At 37.4% G+C, this 16,233-nt stretch overlaps 1 protein-coding gene across 7 annotated transcripts in view; it reads right to left on the minus strand.

Annotated features, from left to right (window-relative positions):
* Positions 1 to 16,233, minus strand: part of TOX (thymocyte selection associated high mobility group box) — a 223,762-nt gene that overhangs the window by 12,174 nt on the left and 195,355 nt on the right. For all 7 annotated transcript variants that reach the window (XM_035553224.1, XM_035553229.2, XM_035553225.2 and 4 more), the window contains 2 exons: positions 15,023 to 15,103; positions 1,483 to 1,869 (listed from right to left, as the gene is read on the minus strand). In XM_035553224.1, coding sequence (XP_035409117.1) covers positions 1,483 to 1,869; positions 15,023 to 15,103 — 468 coding nt within the window. The remainder of the gene's footprint in view (positions 1 to 1,482; positions 1,870 to 15,022; positions 15,104 to 16,233) is intronic.

A 16,233-nucleotide genomic window follows, 5' to 3' on the forward strand; every position in this document is an offset into this window, starting at 1 on the left:
GCATAAAATGTTTGATTCTAATTTGTTGGAAGACTGAATCATTTCACAATTAAAACTTGCTCACATGTAAGCATGTAGTCTCAACAGGCTGCTGTCACAGATGTCGTCCTTCATACTAGGTCACCAACCAGGCTATTGCACTGGGTCTTTTTCCATTGCTTTGTCTCTCACTGCTCAGAGTCTTCAGTTCTACCAGGACTGCATCAGGTTTATGATCACCAGACAGACACTCCTAGCTTATTTGTCTAGGACTTCTCCCTGGCTACTTCCAGCTGCCCAAGTTTGGGGTTAACTCTGAGGCTTTCACATGGGTTCTGGCAGGACACTCACACCAGGACATTGGCTTTATAACTAATAGGAAAACCTTCAGCAATACATGACAGTAAAAGACTCTATATTTATGTGGTTATGAGTCTATTGAGTCTATTTACTCTGATCATGAAAAATAAACTGTCCTAGGCAAAAGTTGTAAACCCTTTATAAATTTGTCTACCTGCCTGATTACTCAAAACCATTCCTGAGACTAGGATGAAGGTCTCTGAAAATACCCAGATCATCCTCAGCACCTTCAGATTTACCTTCTGAACAAATAATTTTACCAAATTGCTTTTAATTTTTTTTTTTTGGTCCTGCTATGGAAAATTCCTCTCTCTGTTAAATCAGCTCTCCCAGCTAGAGGCTCTAACATCCAATCTTTACGTTAAATGTCTTTGGTTTTAAAAGCAAATAAAAGCACCTTATTAGCAAAGGTGAATTTATAGAGACATTCAAAACAAGCAGCAAATCCATGGCTCTGTGTTATCAGCCAGAACTGACAAGTTTTGTGTGTACAAATTTTGTACAATTCTCACAACTCCACTAAAGAATATTTCATTTAAACACCTCTTTGTAAAGCAAGATCTTATTATTGATAGTCAGATCTCACCCAACACAAAAGAAAATTTTCTCTCATGAAATCAGCAGAGTTAACCTGATCTATTGTTAATTTAACATGTATAACACAACCTGTGTTGCTTCATATTCCACCTGTTACAAGTCACAGTCAGCAAAAGATACTAGTGCGTGCTACAATCACATCTTTTACTAGACATGCTTGCCCCTTGTTTGCAAAATATATTTTCCAGAAGCCTTAGCATTGCACTTATATTTCAAGGTACTTTGAGATTTGCAGATGGATCCACACTTCTATTTAAAGGGTACCTCCTGAATTTGGTGACGGAGACAGGGATGGGGCTCACAAGAACATCATGAATGCCATTGCTAGCATAAGCAGTTCAACTGAAGTTCCCCATCATCTAGGTAAACTCATTCATTTGTTCTCACCTTTGAAAGACTAAGCCCTCAGACTACACTACCACTTGGAACTCTGTAAAATTAAAGCTAATCCATGGCTTTACATCTCTCTGAATATGCCAACTTCTGGATGAATTTCCCTTGCTTAAAAATCCCAGTTCCCCAGACAACTGAAAAACTCGAGCTTACTTGCTGCATTGTAGGTGAATGTAAAGCAGACTGGACTTGCATCGGTAGCTGGTTTCCAATGGACTGCTGCATTGAAATCGGCTGGTGTTGCTGCATGTTGAGATGCTGGTGCAGAGGAGGGCTGATCTGAAGTGGCGGTGGTGGCGACACAGCCATGTTTGCTATGGAAACAGTCACTGGCATTTGGTTGTTGGTCTTGGGTGCTATATTCCTGGGGATGTTGGCATGCATGGCAGTGATGTGAGGATTCATTCCTGGTTGTTGGTGGTAGTGGGAACCGAGGTACAGAGCAGAGTGAGCCTGGGCTGGCCCGTGAAACACTGACTGCTTTGAATTCATCATCTGAGGTTGCGGGGAGGCTTTAACATCAGCAGGTTCACTGTAGCTCTGTTGGGAAAAACGAAAAATAGACAATACTTAGAAGCAACAAAATGCTGTTTCTCTCACCTACAGACTATGCTGCATAGACAGATCTTGCACATTTCTCTCCCCTCAATATTCTTTAGAGCAGTTGAAGGAAAGTGTAGCTGCAAACATCAATGTGCTGTAAAGGTAAAGCGCAATAATGGAGAACATTATTTTTTTAAAGAATCTCACCATGGGAAAACACATATCTGCACCATCAAAATATCCTTGCCATGGAGTTTGGTTATTACACTAGAAAAACAATTAATGCCTATTACCTTACACATCTTCTTTCATCATCATAAAAAGAGAGGTTAGCCCCTCTGCTTTCTGGTCTAACCTGACATTTTGCTTTTTTAAAACTTAGAACTGGCATCACTGACCTAATAACCTACACAACAAAGAAAACCAAGCCTGTCACATTCATTCTCACAAGCATTCATTACTATTGTCCTCAAATTTGATGGCCTAGTTGAAAACAGATTAAGGAGGGTGAGTTCTGGCAAAAGTCTACAGTGATCTTTGACATGTCATTTCCCTGCTCTATGCCTCATTCTCCTATCTGCAAAACAGGAGTAAGAGCTTCAGTGTCTTTTACCATACATGTTGACAACAGCTAATAGTGCTGTAACAGAGTTACCTAACATTGTGGAGAAGCTAAACCCTATCCAGTTGTTTTACTGCACTGAATAACTATTCTAGTTGCAGCACTGATGCTTTTATTGAGAAGTATTCTGTGCTGGGAAGCTATCCAGACCCGTATCAAGTATGTTTCATAAGTCACGCATGCAGAAAAAATAGCATATACTGAATAATTTTACTTTTACCTAAACTTCCTCTATAGACTGAGTTCATAAAGTTCTGAAAATTCACTTTAAAACTGATGTCTATATAAATGTTAGACGGCATCAGACACAGGGAAACTATCTTACATAAGTTTGAAGAATACTGCATGGAATAATAGAAAATGCACAGATTTTCAAAGACGTTATAATCTATCATGATTTTTAAAGTTGCTAGTAATAAAATTTTTCCATAAATGGATATGAATTTTAATAACATTCTTAGTTTTAATATTTATAAATTGTTATATCTGTTTTGCATTCAATTTATTGTTTTCAATACTCTAATTTTCTTAGATCTTCTGAGTGTTAACTCTGTGTGCTCAAATAAATAATGAAAAAAAATAACTCCCATGTGTTTATAGGTGGGAACTATAATTTGCAGTCAAGGCATACTGGGATTAATAGCCAGTGAAAGGTGAAACATGCTGGAAAAAATGGCAGAAATGTCCCTCTGAAAAAAGAAGTCACTTTGTCAAAACCAGGGCTGAAAGATGCATATATGCCCTTATTCAGTGACCTCCATGTCATGTTTGCTCAGTTTATAAGTCAGAGTAAGTTTCATGTTACTCTCAGCACTCCAGGGTCAGTGCAGCTGAAGAAAGCCTATTTGTATTCTTTCTGAAGGATGTACCATCACCAACAATCCGCTGACACGCATGTTACTGAAATTGGTTCATTATATCCAATGATAAAGATGAAAAAGATAACTTCACTTTCCCTACATAAAACTGCAGTTCTATTAGCAAAAAAAAAACAACCAAACAACAACAACAAGAACAAACAAACAAACAAAAAAAAAAACAACTTATTTTCTCTAGTAATCCAAGGAAAATTAAATGAATATGATAAAACAAATGCAAATCTCTGCCTCTATGGATCTGCCTGGCTCTGCTCACATGTGGGTGTATACGTGTGCAATATGCATTCTATGAATGTTTGCAGGCTACAGACATCAAAAAAAAACAACACAGTAAAACACAAAACCTTAAAGTGGGCACACAATCTGGCATTTTTTGGGTATTATATTTAAAACATTGAACTAATGTTCATGATGACATGAGAAGTATTTTTGCCCCTCTCTTCCCAGTTATATTTGTAGGATGCTCTTGTATGTGTGGGAGCAAAGATTGGTAGGTTTCCCTAAATTTCAGAGATTCAGAAGAAGGTTAGCTAATCAGAGGCATGGTTGGAACACTCCCCTTGAGTATGCTGGGTTCTTTATGTATTACTGGAGGTCTGTGCTGTGCTCTTTCTGCAGAAACTTGAATCTTTACTGAGTGCATCACTCCATCCTGAAAACCCTTTGCCTTCCCATGATGTAGCTGGAAGGTTTGGTCTGGTCTGAGCAGGGACAATTTCTCAGGTCTGAGCAGGGACAAGTTCCTCAGGATAGATCAGTTAAACAATTCCTCCTGGTGAAAGCGGTACCACAAAGCCTTTGTGGCAGTCTTCCTCACACACTGATATGCGCTTACACACTTGTGACACATTGGTACATGCACACTTGTGACTGCAAAGATGTTGCTATAGACCTCTTAAACAAAGACACAGTGAACCAATTTAATTACTGGATAATTCTGAGTTCACACATCTGTGGTGAATGCATGGCCCATACTGATAAGCTACAGAGATATCAGATTCTTAGTAACACATAATAGCTGAAATACCAAATTATGTTAAGAGGAATTGTATGGTCTCAGGCCAGAGATGAATAACATTTGCTTTATGTTTGCAAAGTGATCAAAGGGACAGTTGCAGTTGTCTCAAGCTGTCAATTAGCTTTCCATATATTTCACTACCTCCTGATCGGGTGAAAAGTACAACACTTCAGATTCAGACCAAGTATTTTGCTGTTACTTAGGCTGCTTTAAATCATATGTGATCTGAAGCCAAATTGTCCAATATCAGTGTAAAGCACATCAATATTATCAGTTACTGGAAATCTTGATAAATGAAACCATTACTTGCTATTCTCCAGCATACTGCACTTTCAGCTTTTTCTAAGGCTAGGTCAGAAACCTCAGATTTTGTAAGTACTGATGAAGCTAATGGAATAGGTGCTGTCAAATATTTTGGCTTTGTTATATTGCTTTACTGTCGAATATACCAAGAGGTGTATATGATACATAAGCCACACTATTATTTCGGGCACAATTACTGCTTTCACAGGTTTGAATGGGCATTGCACCTGTCTAACACAGTATCAGACAGTCTTAGACTAGGACAGCACCTTTATTATGGGTAAGGCTAGAAATTAAGAAAGAAGGGATTTGATAAGTCAATATGGGCTCTAGATGCACAGTCGTGTTCCCTAATTTTGCAGGCTAATACTCAGTCAATTTGCTTTTACCTTTTGCAAGAAGAAGAGTAGGGAAATCATTTTTAAAAGCCCACTTTAGCTAATTAATCTGCCCAAAGACAAAACAATTTAAATCTCTAAATGTGGCATGAAGTTATAAGATATATTTATTTACAGATATATGTAGTGGAGACCAAAATTACTAATCCATACACACAGGCCATCAAATATTGAAACGTAATATTTCCTGCATGTGACAATGTCTTCTACCAGACATGCAATGAAAAAATCTTTTACCACTACTGTCGTAATTATGGTTTTGTAGACCCACCACTAGAGGGTGACAGAATATTATATTTAGTTAATGGTAAGAAGAGGTATTGTATGCATACTTAGTGAATATATTCTAGGACCACAAACTAACTTTTCTTGACAGTTCTTTATGCTCTTTGAGTGACCTCTACTTGTTCTTGAGTTCAGCTTCAAAGCTTTACTCTAAATCTTTCAAGTTCTTAATAAGCTAGGAGTAGGATTCCTTACAGAACTGCCTCTTCATCTAACATCATCATCTAATACTCTTGTCTAAATTAAAAATATATATATAAACAATAAGAAGCTGAAGGCAAGTTAGGTAGGCCAAGGCAATGGAACACTACAGAAAAAGTACAAGTGCCCTACAGGCACTACACAAAACCTTCATTATTTTTTTTTTCTAAAAGAATCTATTGTTTTACTGAAAACCAAAGAAAAAGGGGGAAGAACATTTGAAGGCCCATCAGAAAGAGAATGAAATTAAAACTCAGATAGGGAAAGGAAGGAAACAAAATAAACATAACTATATCTCATAGTAATGAACATACCTATATTAATTAAAAGTACTGGCAAAAACAGTTTATAGAAAGCCTTGGTGAGTAATCCCTCTGTCCAGAAAATAATTCTACTTGTATCATACTTTCAAGTAAACATGAAATGACACAGATAAATGATATTGTACACAGGAAGTGTTGAGTGCTGAATATTTTGCAAAAAGTTTTAGAAGCGCAGAGTCAAATTTTGACTAACCCCAAGTTTTGACCAAATTTACACCTTTCCTTCCAATTCTAGAGCAAAGCAAACTTTACCTTCTACTCTCCTACTGTGTGTTAAAACTGCTTGTGCATATCTGCCAAATTAAATAATTAAATTAGGTTAAGGGTTTAAACATTGTTCATCCAGAGCTATTCTTTCTTTTTAGAGAACTACCATGGTCCTTCTAATTGTAGACTGAATATGGAAACATGGGAAAGTTCAATTCCCTAGAGAAAAGTGACACTGGGGTTTACCTTACCCCAAAACTTGTAATCCATCCCTACAGTTGAGAAGTGATTTTTGACACAGGCATCCTGTTCAGCCTAGAGGTGTCAGTGAAACAGCAACAGCCTAGTGATGCCTGGAAAACTCCAAAGCTTCCTTTGGGACATTATTTTACTTCCACTTTGGAAAGTCTATAGTTGCACTTTAAACCATCATCTGTAGCTCTAGGTAACCAAAGAGCTGTTGAACCCTACAGATAGATTTTGATAATCTTTCTCTTTCGTGGCTGCCTTCTGGCTACCATTGGCTATTCTAATTGCACTTCTGTTGGAAAAGAAAAAACAGCCACGTGATTGAAAGCAAAGTGAGAATATGTTTTCAGAAGGTGGTATTCTAAGGGCCTGATCCTTAGACTACTGAATTTAATGGAAAGTCTCCTATAAACTTTAAAGGAATTCAGATCAGAGCCCAACACTGTTACCATAGTATTAATATTTGGATCTCCATTTCACAGAATCACAGAATGGCTGAGGTTGGAAGGGACTTCTGAAGATCACCTAGTCCAACCTCCCTGCCGAGCAGGATCACCTAGAGCACACAGTGCATGATGGCATCCAGGCAGGTTTTGAATATCTCCAGAGAAGGAAACTCCACAACCTTTCTGGGCAACCTGTTCCAGTGCTCTGTCACCCTCACAGTAAAGAAGTGCCCTCTCATACTGAGCCGGAACCTCCTGTGCCTCTCATTCTGTTACTGGGCACAAATAAAAAGAAACTGTCTCCATCCTCTTGACACCCTTCCTTCAGATATTTTTATACATTGATGAGGTCTCCCCTCAGTCTTCTCTTTTCTAGGCTAAACAGGCCAGTTCTCTCAGCCTGTCCTTGTATGACAGGTGCTCCAGGCCTCTAATAATCTTTGTAGCCCTCCTCTGGACTCGCTCCAGTAGCCCTATGTCCTTCTTGTACTGGGGAGCCCAGAACTGGACACAATGCTCCAGGTGTGGCCTCACCAGGGCTGAGTAGAGGGGGAGGATCACTTCCCTTTACGTGCTGACACAGGCTTTATGGCCAATACGGCCAACACAAACTTTCTAACAATGCAAATAGCTTTACTTGTGGGCAAACATAGCCTCAGAAGACTTTTTTACACAGCAAAAATGGAGTTTTATTTTAACTGAGAAACAGGTGCTCTGGGTTTGGCATCACCTCTACATAGGCAATGAAAATGCACTATAGGAGTGTTTCAAAGCTTGGAAAAGAGTTTAACTTGATTAAGATTTCAAATGAATACATGAATATGTGTCAGCGTCTGACACAGCTGACACACTGTCTCTTTTCATGACAGTGCCATGTGCCCTTCTAGTGACTGGCATCCGTTCTTGAGCCATGCTGAGGAATTCAACAGTTTTTGGACTTTATGACCAGAATGAAGGTTACTTTCCAGGTAACAGCAGTGATTATGTCAGCTGGTACCAGCAAGGTAGGCTGTGAACAGTCTTTGGCAGGCCTGACTCAGCTTTAAATGAGTTACCTTCAGTACCATGACATTAGAGGGGTAGATAGAAGGAAATTGGCTGAATATTTATGCAGTTTCTACAAAGCTTACCTAAGCTTAACTTTGCATCTGTTGTCTTTGCTGTCTCTTTGGTGGAAGGAACATCTTGAGTTGTTTATTCCTTCTCTCAGCTTTTCGGTGTTCACACAATCCTGTCTGTTTTTAGAGTTTTTGACATTTTAGGTCACCTCCAACCCCAGACTCTCCTTGAGAAGAATCTCTTCTTCTAGCCTGCATGGGCTCGTCCATTTTATTAATACCCCTGTGAAGATGTTTATGAGAGAATGACTGCTCTCCGGCACTGTTTTTTCTTTCCTGCTTAGCTCTTTAACTACTTTAGAGATTCCTTTGACTTAACTCTGTTCACTCCGGTAGAGAATTCATATGCATATTTATAATACAGCTGCTTTCCTACCTAAGTCACAAGAGGCTCTTAGAAAATGATGTTTCATATTTTGCTAATTCCAGTCACCTATTGCAGTAATATTGGGGACTCAAGAGAGTTCAGAAGCTTTTGACACATTCTTGATGTTTCAGAACAAAGGAGTAAGCCATGGGTTGTCATCTATAATTAGCTAAGGTGGCTCAGAAGAACATCTTCAAATCTAAATATACATTTTGTCATCATCTGCAGGGGATTGTCACGGATTCACTCAGGGTATGTAAGTAAAAATGGATGTTTAATGAATGTAACCTGGATACATGTAATAAAGGATATGCAACTTTAATTTGATACAAGTGTTTTAATTCCCCAAATGGAAGCACTCAGCTAATAGTAAAATCTAGTTTTATTAACTCACTTAAAAACAAACACGAATCTGCTACAAATCAACACGGCTTCTCTCAAGCTCAAGACATTTCTGACATTTCTGGCTGAAGTGATGTGAGAGCATCACTAGGATTTTGGACTGCTGAATGTAAAGTTTCACATGATTTACCCTCAGATACAATTCATGGCATTAACTTACACATCCTTTGCTCTTCTTTTTCAGCTGCAGTAAATAGTTGGTTTCTTTGCTGGACAAGAAGTTGGTTTGATTTGTGCTATCATCAGATTAGGCAATTGATTTATTGATACATATGTTCACTTACCAGATACTCTGATACATCACATACTTGCACATATGTGATTTTATTTATAATCACTTGAAGATTTTTGGTATATCGTATTAACTCCATAAACAAAGACCCAGGTATCACAGAAATATTGAGTATCTGCTGTAAAAGCCTTGCATTATAGTTTTCCCATCTAGGGATTCTAATGTTTAATGGAGAAAAGTAAAAGTTGTAGGTGCACGTCATCATTCTGTGTTTTCTGTTGTTGTTTTACAGGAAGCATTGCCAATTCCCTTGTAGCACTTTAACAGCTACCAGAAAAAAAAATCATGCATCATACACAGCCATATTTTTTATTTATTCTTTCTATGATGATTTCACTGCAAACAGCCTGAACTGTTTTCTGAAATTCCAGAACATCTGCATGGACTGGGGCTAGATATAATACAGGAATCTGTTTTCTCAAAAAGTAGAAACCAGGTGCCTTTCTGCCAGCAGCAGCAGGATTGCTGTTCTCCTTGTACACAATAGCCATTTGATTAAAGCACCAACCAGCAGACACAACAGGTTAGCCCTCTATTCTGTCAAGAGATATTCAGAACCGTATTTCCAAAAGAAATGTGCTAAATCCCAGCAGCTGCTTATTTAAAGATGGGGTGAGCTAGGATAGGGTGTTCCCCTACATTCGAAGCTTGGCCACAATTCAGAAAAGCATTTGGGATTAACTGGGCCACAGAAAACAAATAGTGGAGGGAGCACACCTGCACATCCACATTTACTTAGGAGTGGGGAGAGCCATGATCTGGGAGAGCTGACATTTTTTGCCTTTTGTGGCAAGTGCTCTCACCACATACACATATGAAAGAGGAAACTAACACCATTGAGTTTACTGGTTCGGGTTTTTGGCCTTTTTATTTTTAAATGTGGTCTCCATTTTTCTTTATGCAACTAGCTAAAACTTTTCCATGTTCGCTGCAGTCTGAAAAGGCCTTGTATAGATTCCTTGGGCTGTTCAATTATCATAGAATCATAGAACAGTCAGGTTGGAAGGGACCTCAAAAGATCATTAGGTCTTTTTATGGAAAGAGGGAGTCTAGGTGAGATTATCTAGCACTCTGTCCAGCTGCATCTTGAAAACCTCCAGCAATGGGATTCTACCACACCCCTGGGGAGGTTGTTGCAGAGGTTGATTGTTCTAAGCAATACTATACACATAACACAGACATTTTGGATGCCTGGAATATCTCTGTTTATAAATTGCTATGCTAATGACATTAAGGCAATGCCAGTCTATAGATACAACATTTTATGTATATATATATATATATATATATATATAAAAATTAATGGAAAGTAACTGCATGGTGATTGGCTAGGAAAACTACATGTGCCATATACTTCAAGGACAAATATTACATGTCCAAAGGATCTGCACTGTCCACAAAACTGAAAAACACCCGGTGTGTCTGTTGCAAAGGCAAGTGAGGATACTGCTTTGACTTAGACACAACATCAGACTTTTGAAATGTTCTTGAGCATTTGGAATTTGAATAATATTCTCCAAATAAGTGGTTTTGTTTCAGCCATAGCTGCTAAAATGTGTTTGCATGAAACTTGAAGTTGTGCCACTGTACAGAACAGAATTAAAGATTCATTTAGCCAGAGAGAACAAAACAAGAAAGAGGAATCTTCTTTGTATTATTTAAAAAGTTAAACTTGTACTGCTATAGTTAACATATGTCTTATGCATATTAAATATATAATATGCATACATGTTTTGTAAGTATACATAGATGCATGCATATAATATGTAAACATATTTAACATTTATTCATATATATGTATTAAATATATATATTTAAAAGATGCAACAAAAACTCTAATGTCAGCCAGAAAAAAAGGCTGGTTAAGCTAGAAAAAGTGCTTGTTTTATGAAAAAATAAAATTGCAATTCACAGCATTTTATGTAATGCTGTACAAATTACCAGATACCAGAGACTGCATTTCTGGACCTGAATAGTACTAAAAGTTGCAACTAAGGGCAAATATAAAGACACTTGTTTACAATGCAAAGGCTTAGTCAGTATTATAAGCAATATGGCAATGTGCATAGCAGAAGATATAATGCTTTGTAATGTGATTTTTACTTTACATATCAATTTCTACACACATGAACAAGCTCAACTATAGACCCATTAATCTAAATCATTATAAACAAAGCAGAAAAATATAGGAAATACACTGATTAATTAAGTGTGGATTAATGCATAGCTGATATATTTACACAATTTTACATTTAACTTATTTAATGGGTGGTAGTCCTGTTTTATAAAGACATCACTAAAGCATTTCAGAATGTATTAGAGAGGCACTATTGCTGAAGTTGTTGGTGATGCTTCCATTCTTCTCAGTTATGATTGTATCAAATAACACAATCTGGAATTATACATATTAGGTGTGTGAGTGACTTTTGTGTGTGTTTGTGTGTGTGTGTATGTGACTGTGACAAACTCCAACTGGAACCTCTCAGCTTTATTGACAGAGCCTAGAGGAAAGCACCATATGCCTCCCTTCTGGACAAATCTGGGTACTCTTCCCTAAGATACAATGGAAGAGGGACTTGAAATCTGGAAGGGACAATGACAGACTGTGTCAAAGATGAGTATCTCATCTTCCGGTGAAATGTCACCTAAATTTATATACTTGTATCATCTGAGCCCATTCCTCCACATGGGCTTTCCTAGTACTGGCTGCTTTCTACGTTGATGGGGCAGGTAGCATGTTCCTCACATTCATCCCAGTTTCCTTCACTATGCATCTACAGTGAAGGGTATATGGAGGAGAAGTGATGCTGAGGGCAAGAAAAAACTTGGCTGAAGTAAAAGGTTGCTTTTTTGTGAAAAAAAAAATAGAGGGGAAAAAAAAACACTGAACAAAGGGGGCAAAGGTCTGAGCATCACAGAAAAGCCCACAGACCCCAACTGATACCCCACTTCCAGCCTGGTACCAGGGGTAGAAAACAATATAACAATGTTAGTGAATTTCGTTATTCTGCTGTCAGGCAGAGGCTAAGAAACTCCTGGAAATCTCCTCTCTGTGATCTCCTATTCTGACTATTCTAGCAGCTCAAATGGCTAAGGCGGGTGAACTGAATTCAGCTCCAAGTCTGGTCCACTCAGGTATAACATGGCATATGTTCATTCCTTTGCTTCTCAGAAAAAAAAAAAAAAAGACTTGCAAATAAACGCAGAAAAACACCCCACACAATTACATACCAGCCCTACACTCACTAGTTCTTTAAAAACTGGCAGGGCTTCATGAAAAAAGTGGCAGAATCAGTGCTCAAAAGTTGAAAAATTGGTCAAGCAGCTGCTCTGGGTGATGTGAGGCACTGAGCTGGAGACAGGGACCCTGAGCAGGACCTTTCCCTGTTCCTACTGCTCTGCACAGGCAGAGTCTTTTGAGAAGGAGGAGGAAGAAAGTTTGATAGTTGGGCAACTTATTTGGATATTATGCAGATGTCCTGATGTGATGTGAAGCCACCACTATATATCTCATAGCTGCCAGCCAGCTGACCCTGAAATCATTGGAGCTCTGAATATGGAAGGTGTAATATTGCTTAAATACCATGAAAAACAAAGTTCTAGATGTTCCAAGCAGGACATCCAAAATCGCTACTTAATTTCACAATGTTTTTTTCTGTGTTTGAAAATGTGGACAACACAAATTTCTTGCTCTAGTGTATTGTTGAGAAGATGAATGCACTTTTTTTTTTCCTTTTTTTTTTTTTTTTTTTTTTTAAACACTAAAATGCTGCTGGGAGGAGTGGAATGGAAAATCCTATAAAGAAGCAAGGCTAAGCAATTTGCAGTAAATACAGCACAGGGGCTCCCACAGAGGACACCTTCATATAAGCATATGAAATGAGACCCAAAGAGTGGGGTATAAAGTATAAAATGTACTATGTGAGCAAATCATTAATTTTGTATTAGATTATTTTTGGAAAAGGTGTGTTACTTCTGGCATGTCTTAACTTTTGCAAATAATGTCTTGTAATATTAATAATATTAGCTAAATATAGCTTTTATGGATGATAATATAACACATGGACAGAAAAGAGCAGATGGACTCCAAACAATCTTAATAATATATTACATCTATTTCTTCATGCTTACATGACTATCTAAAGAACTACAACTCTTCTGGTGCCATATAAATATTTAATAATGATAATTTAGAATATACTGATATAATATTACAACTGAGTATTGTACATCCGTATTCCAAAATGGAGTTGCTTTAGTTACATGGCAGCTCTATTGGATTAATTGAGCACGTTCATGAGAGTAAGCAATTAGTACTCAGCTTCATTAAGTTTATATTTCGATACTTTCCACAGTAGAGGAAAACACTACATTATCGGCAGAATTTAAATAATTGCTTAAAAGTTAACAGAATGCTTCAGTGCTTTTCTGACTAACGACAAATTTAAACATATGCACAAATGGCTTCATGCACTGAACAGATCAACAACCTTGTAATTTTTTTTTTTTGTAAATACAAACCTCAGAAAATGCCATAATGTACTTTTTCCTTTCAAAAATAATAAAAACAAAATAAAAATCTGGGTTTTGTTATATTTGCCTTTTCAAAGTTAAGCTATATAGAGTTTTATATGAACAGTCCATGATGTACTGAATAATGGCATGCAAGTTTTTTCCACAAAGAGTTGGTTTCATACATATCTTCAAAACCTACTGGAATATTTTGACCTGCTTTTTAGACCTCTCTTTTGCCAATAAGTAGGCTATTTAAAACAAATTTGTTTATGTACACATAGTACCCCTCTCTGAAGGCAATGAATATTTCTACAACCATACAGACCCAAGACAGAAATTATAGGTATCCTGTAAATCCCATTAACTAATGCATTAGTATTTATTATGGTAGCTACAAAACTGAAGTGGTTAAGAAACAGCACAAAAGAAAAAAAAAAAGAAGAAAAAAAGATAGTGCCCATATTTAAGACTTTTAAATTCAGCACAAATACTTACCGCATACTAAGATAATGTAGAATATGCATGAAAGCTCCTTGTATGGATAATCATATAGTCTTTCCACTGAAAATGTGTAAAAATTCATGTAATATACACAGAGGTAGACTGCAGGACTAACCTCCCCAAACATTTAAATCTAACAAAAAGTTCTACTCATGTCACATATGCTAGTCTTTCATACTGCCATCTTTAAGTCTAAAATTAAGCTTATTTTTGAAAGAACAAAATATATCTAAATTTGTTTTGATTCTAACTGGTATGATTCTGAAGTTGTTCAATTGTTTTTTTTTTCATGTTGTCACAATGCAATAATTTCACATAATTTCTTCTACATATTTAAAAGTTTATTACAAGCTTTAAACAGTCTTTTACAAAATTATGGGCACTAAGAATGCTTGTATATGTCAATATAAAAAGTTGTTACTAGATGTGTTCTGGGGATACACTGGTGTTCCACTACATGGTTCCACTGTACGGCCTTACAGTGACCTATGCTGTGCTCACACAAGTTGGCTGCTAGACGTAAAATGGAAAGTCACAATTTTGTATGAAAGATTACTATGTGAGCTGAGCTTACCATTTTCAGCACTGTGATTGCGCGGTAAAAAGCAGTACTTGAAGAAAAACAAACAAACAAAAACCCAGGGATTTTGTGTCTGGTATCGTTTTTTCCTTATAGATAGAATGGTGGCTGCCTGGCATGGCATGTTTGTGGTCTATTTGGTGTGTCATGGCACAGTTTGTGGCATATTGATATTTTTACCTTTATCTCCTTTCTCTGACTGCAATGATACTCCCAGCCTGGAGGAGTGCTGTCACTATGACCAGAAGGGAAAAGGGATCCCTTCACGGAGAGATGATTGTTTTTACTGAGCATTTGCACAGAGGATGGATATCCTAACTTTAAGGTGATAACAAACAAAGCTATTTGCACTAAATACTATGGTGCTCAGCACCATAAAAATGCTGAAAATGGTTTGCAATATGTTACTATATATGTGTGTGTATGTATTTATATAATGTGTTACCTTGGATACAAGGCTTGCTCTGTAGGCAGCTAACTGCTTCAGATATTCCTTCTTGGCAGCTTCAGTTTTCTTTTTGTATACCTAAAAACAAAGAGTGTCACATTGGTAAATTAATCTGGTTTTGTTTTTATATATCACAGGTGTGTCTCATGCATCTTCATAAAGTCTTTCTAAGTAAACATCCTTTCCTGCTCATATACTCTAAAGAGTGAAATAATAAACATCAAATATTCTAATGAAAATATTGTTCCAAGTGTGAAACACCCTTTAGGTAGTCAGCAGTATTGAAAAAAAACAATATCCCTCACAGCATCTCAGGTTTAATTGTTCAAAGTGAAGTGCAGGGCACACTTGCAAATGGGCCCTTTAGGGATAGTGGAAGGCAGGTGTGAGCCTCTCCACTGGCTCCCACTTGTGAGATGAGTTAAAGGCCTCTGGGGAAGACAGGAATGTGCAGGAAGACATGTGAGCTAAATGAAGGAGGAGATGATGGCACCAGACAGATCAGCCAAGAGGCTTTCTCTCTTCCCTGGATTAACTGTTGGGGGCACTCAAAGAAGCTCCATGGAACTGCTGAGGATAATAAATGTTAGTCATTATTCCAGTCTTGATCCCATATCGTTCTAATTAACTTCTCAGGAGCATAGATCTATTTCTGTACATTTCTCTCAACTCACCAAATTATTTTAAATGCGGCATGTGCACAATCTCGTAATAGATTACAAAGCTTTGAGAGTCACTTCAATTTTGCGCAAATTTCAAGATCAAAGATTATCTACAGGGCTAGGCAGGACCTCATGGCACTATAGTAACATGATGTTATAAAAGTATACGTAGATATTTAGGGTTGAAAGTTCTCAAGAGGAGAAATGCTTTCTGACCTGTGCAGCCCAGCTAATGACTTGCTGTTAGCGATGTCAGTGACAAATTCGGGAACAAGCCAGCATTTCTTTTTGCAAATATTATCATGAAGTTTTCACTACTTCATGTATTTTTTTCTTTTCTGAGACAGTAGATTTTGGAGTCATGCAAGCATCTTGGCCTCATATAACTAAGCAGGATTAATTGCTAGCCTTCCATGCTGTAGAGAAATGCTTAAATAAATATCCAAATGTAAAGTTTAATAGTAAGGAAGACAGCTAAAGCGAAAGAAACTTTACTTTTAAATTACTGTTGTGTTTCACAATTTTTTAAGTCACATGCCCAGGGCA

Source organism: Cygnus atratus, chromosome 2 (assembly GCF_013377495.2).
Source record: "Cygnus atratus isolate AKBS03 ecotype Queensland, Australia chromosome 2, CAtr_DNAZoo_HiC_assembly, whole genome shotgun sequence".
Classification (NCBI taxonomy): Eukaryota; Metazoa; Chordata; class Aves; order Anseriformes; family Anatidae; genus Cygnus; species Cygnus atratus.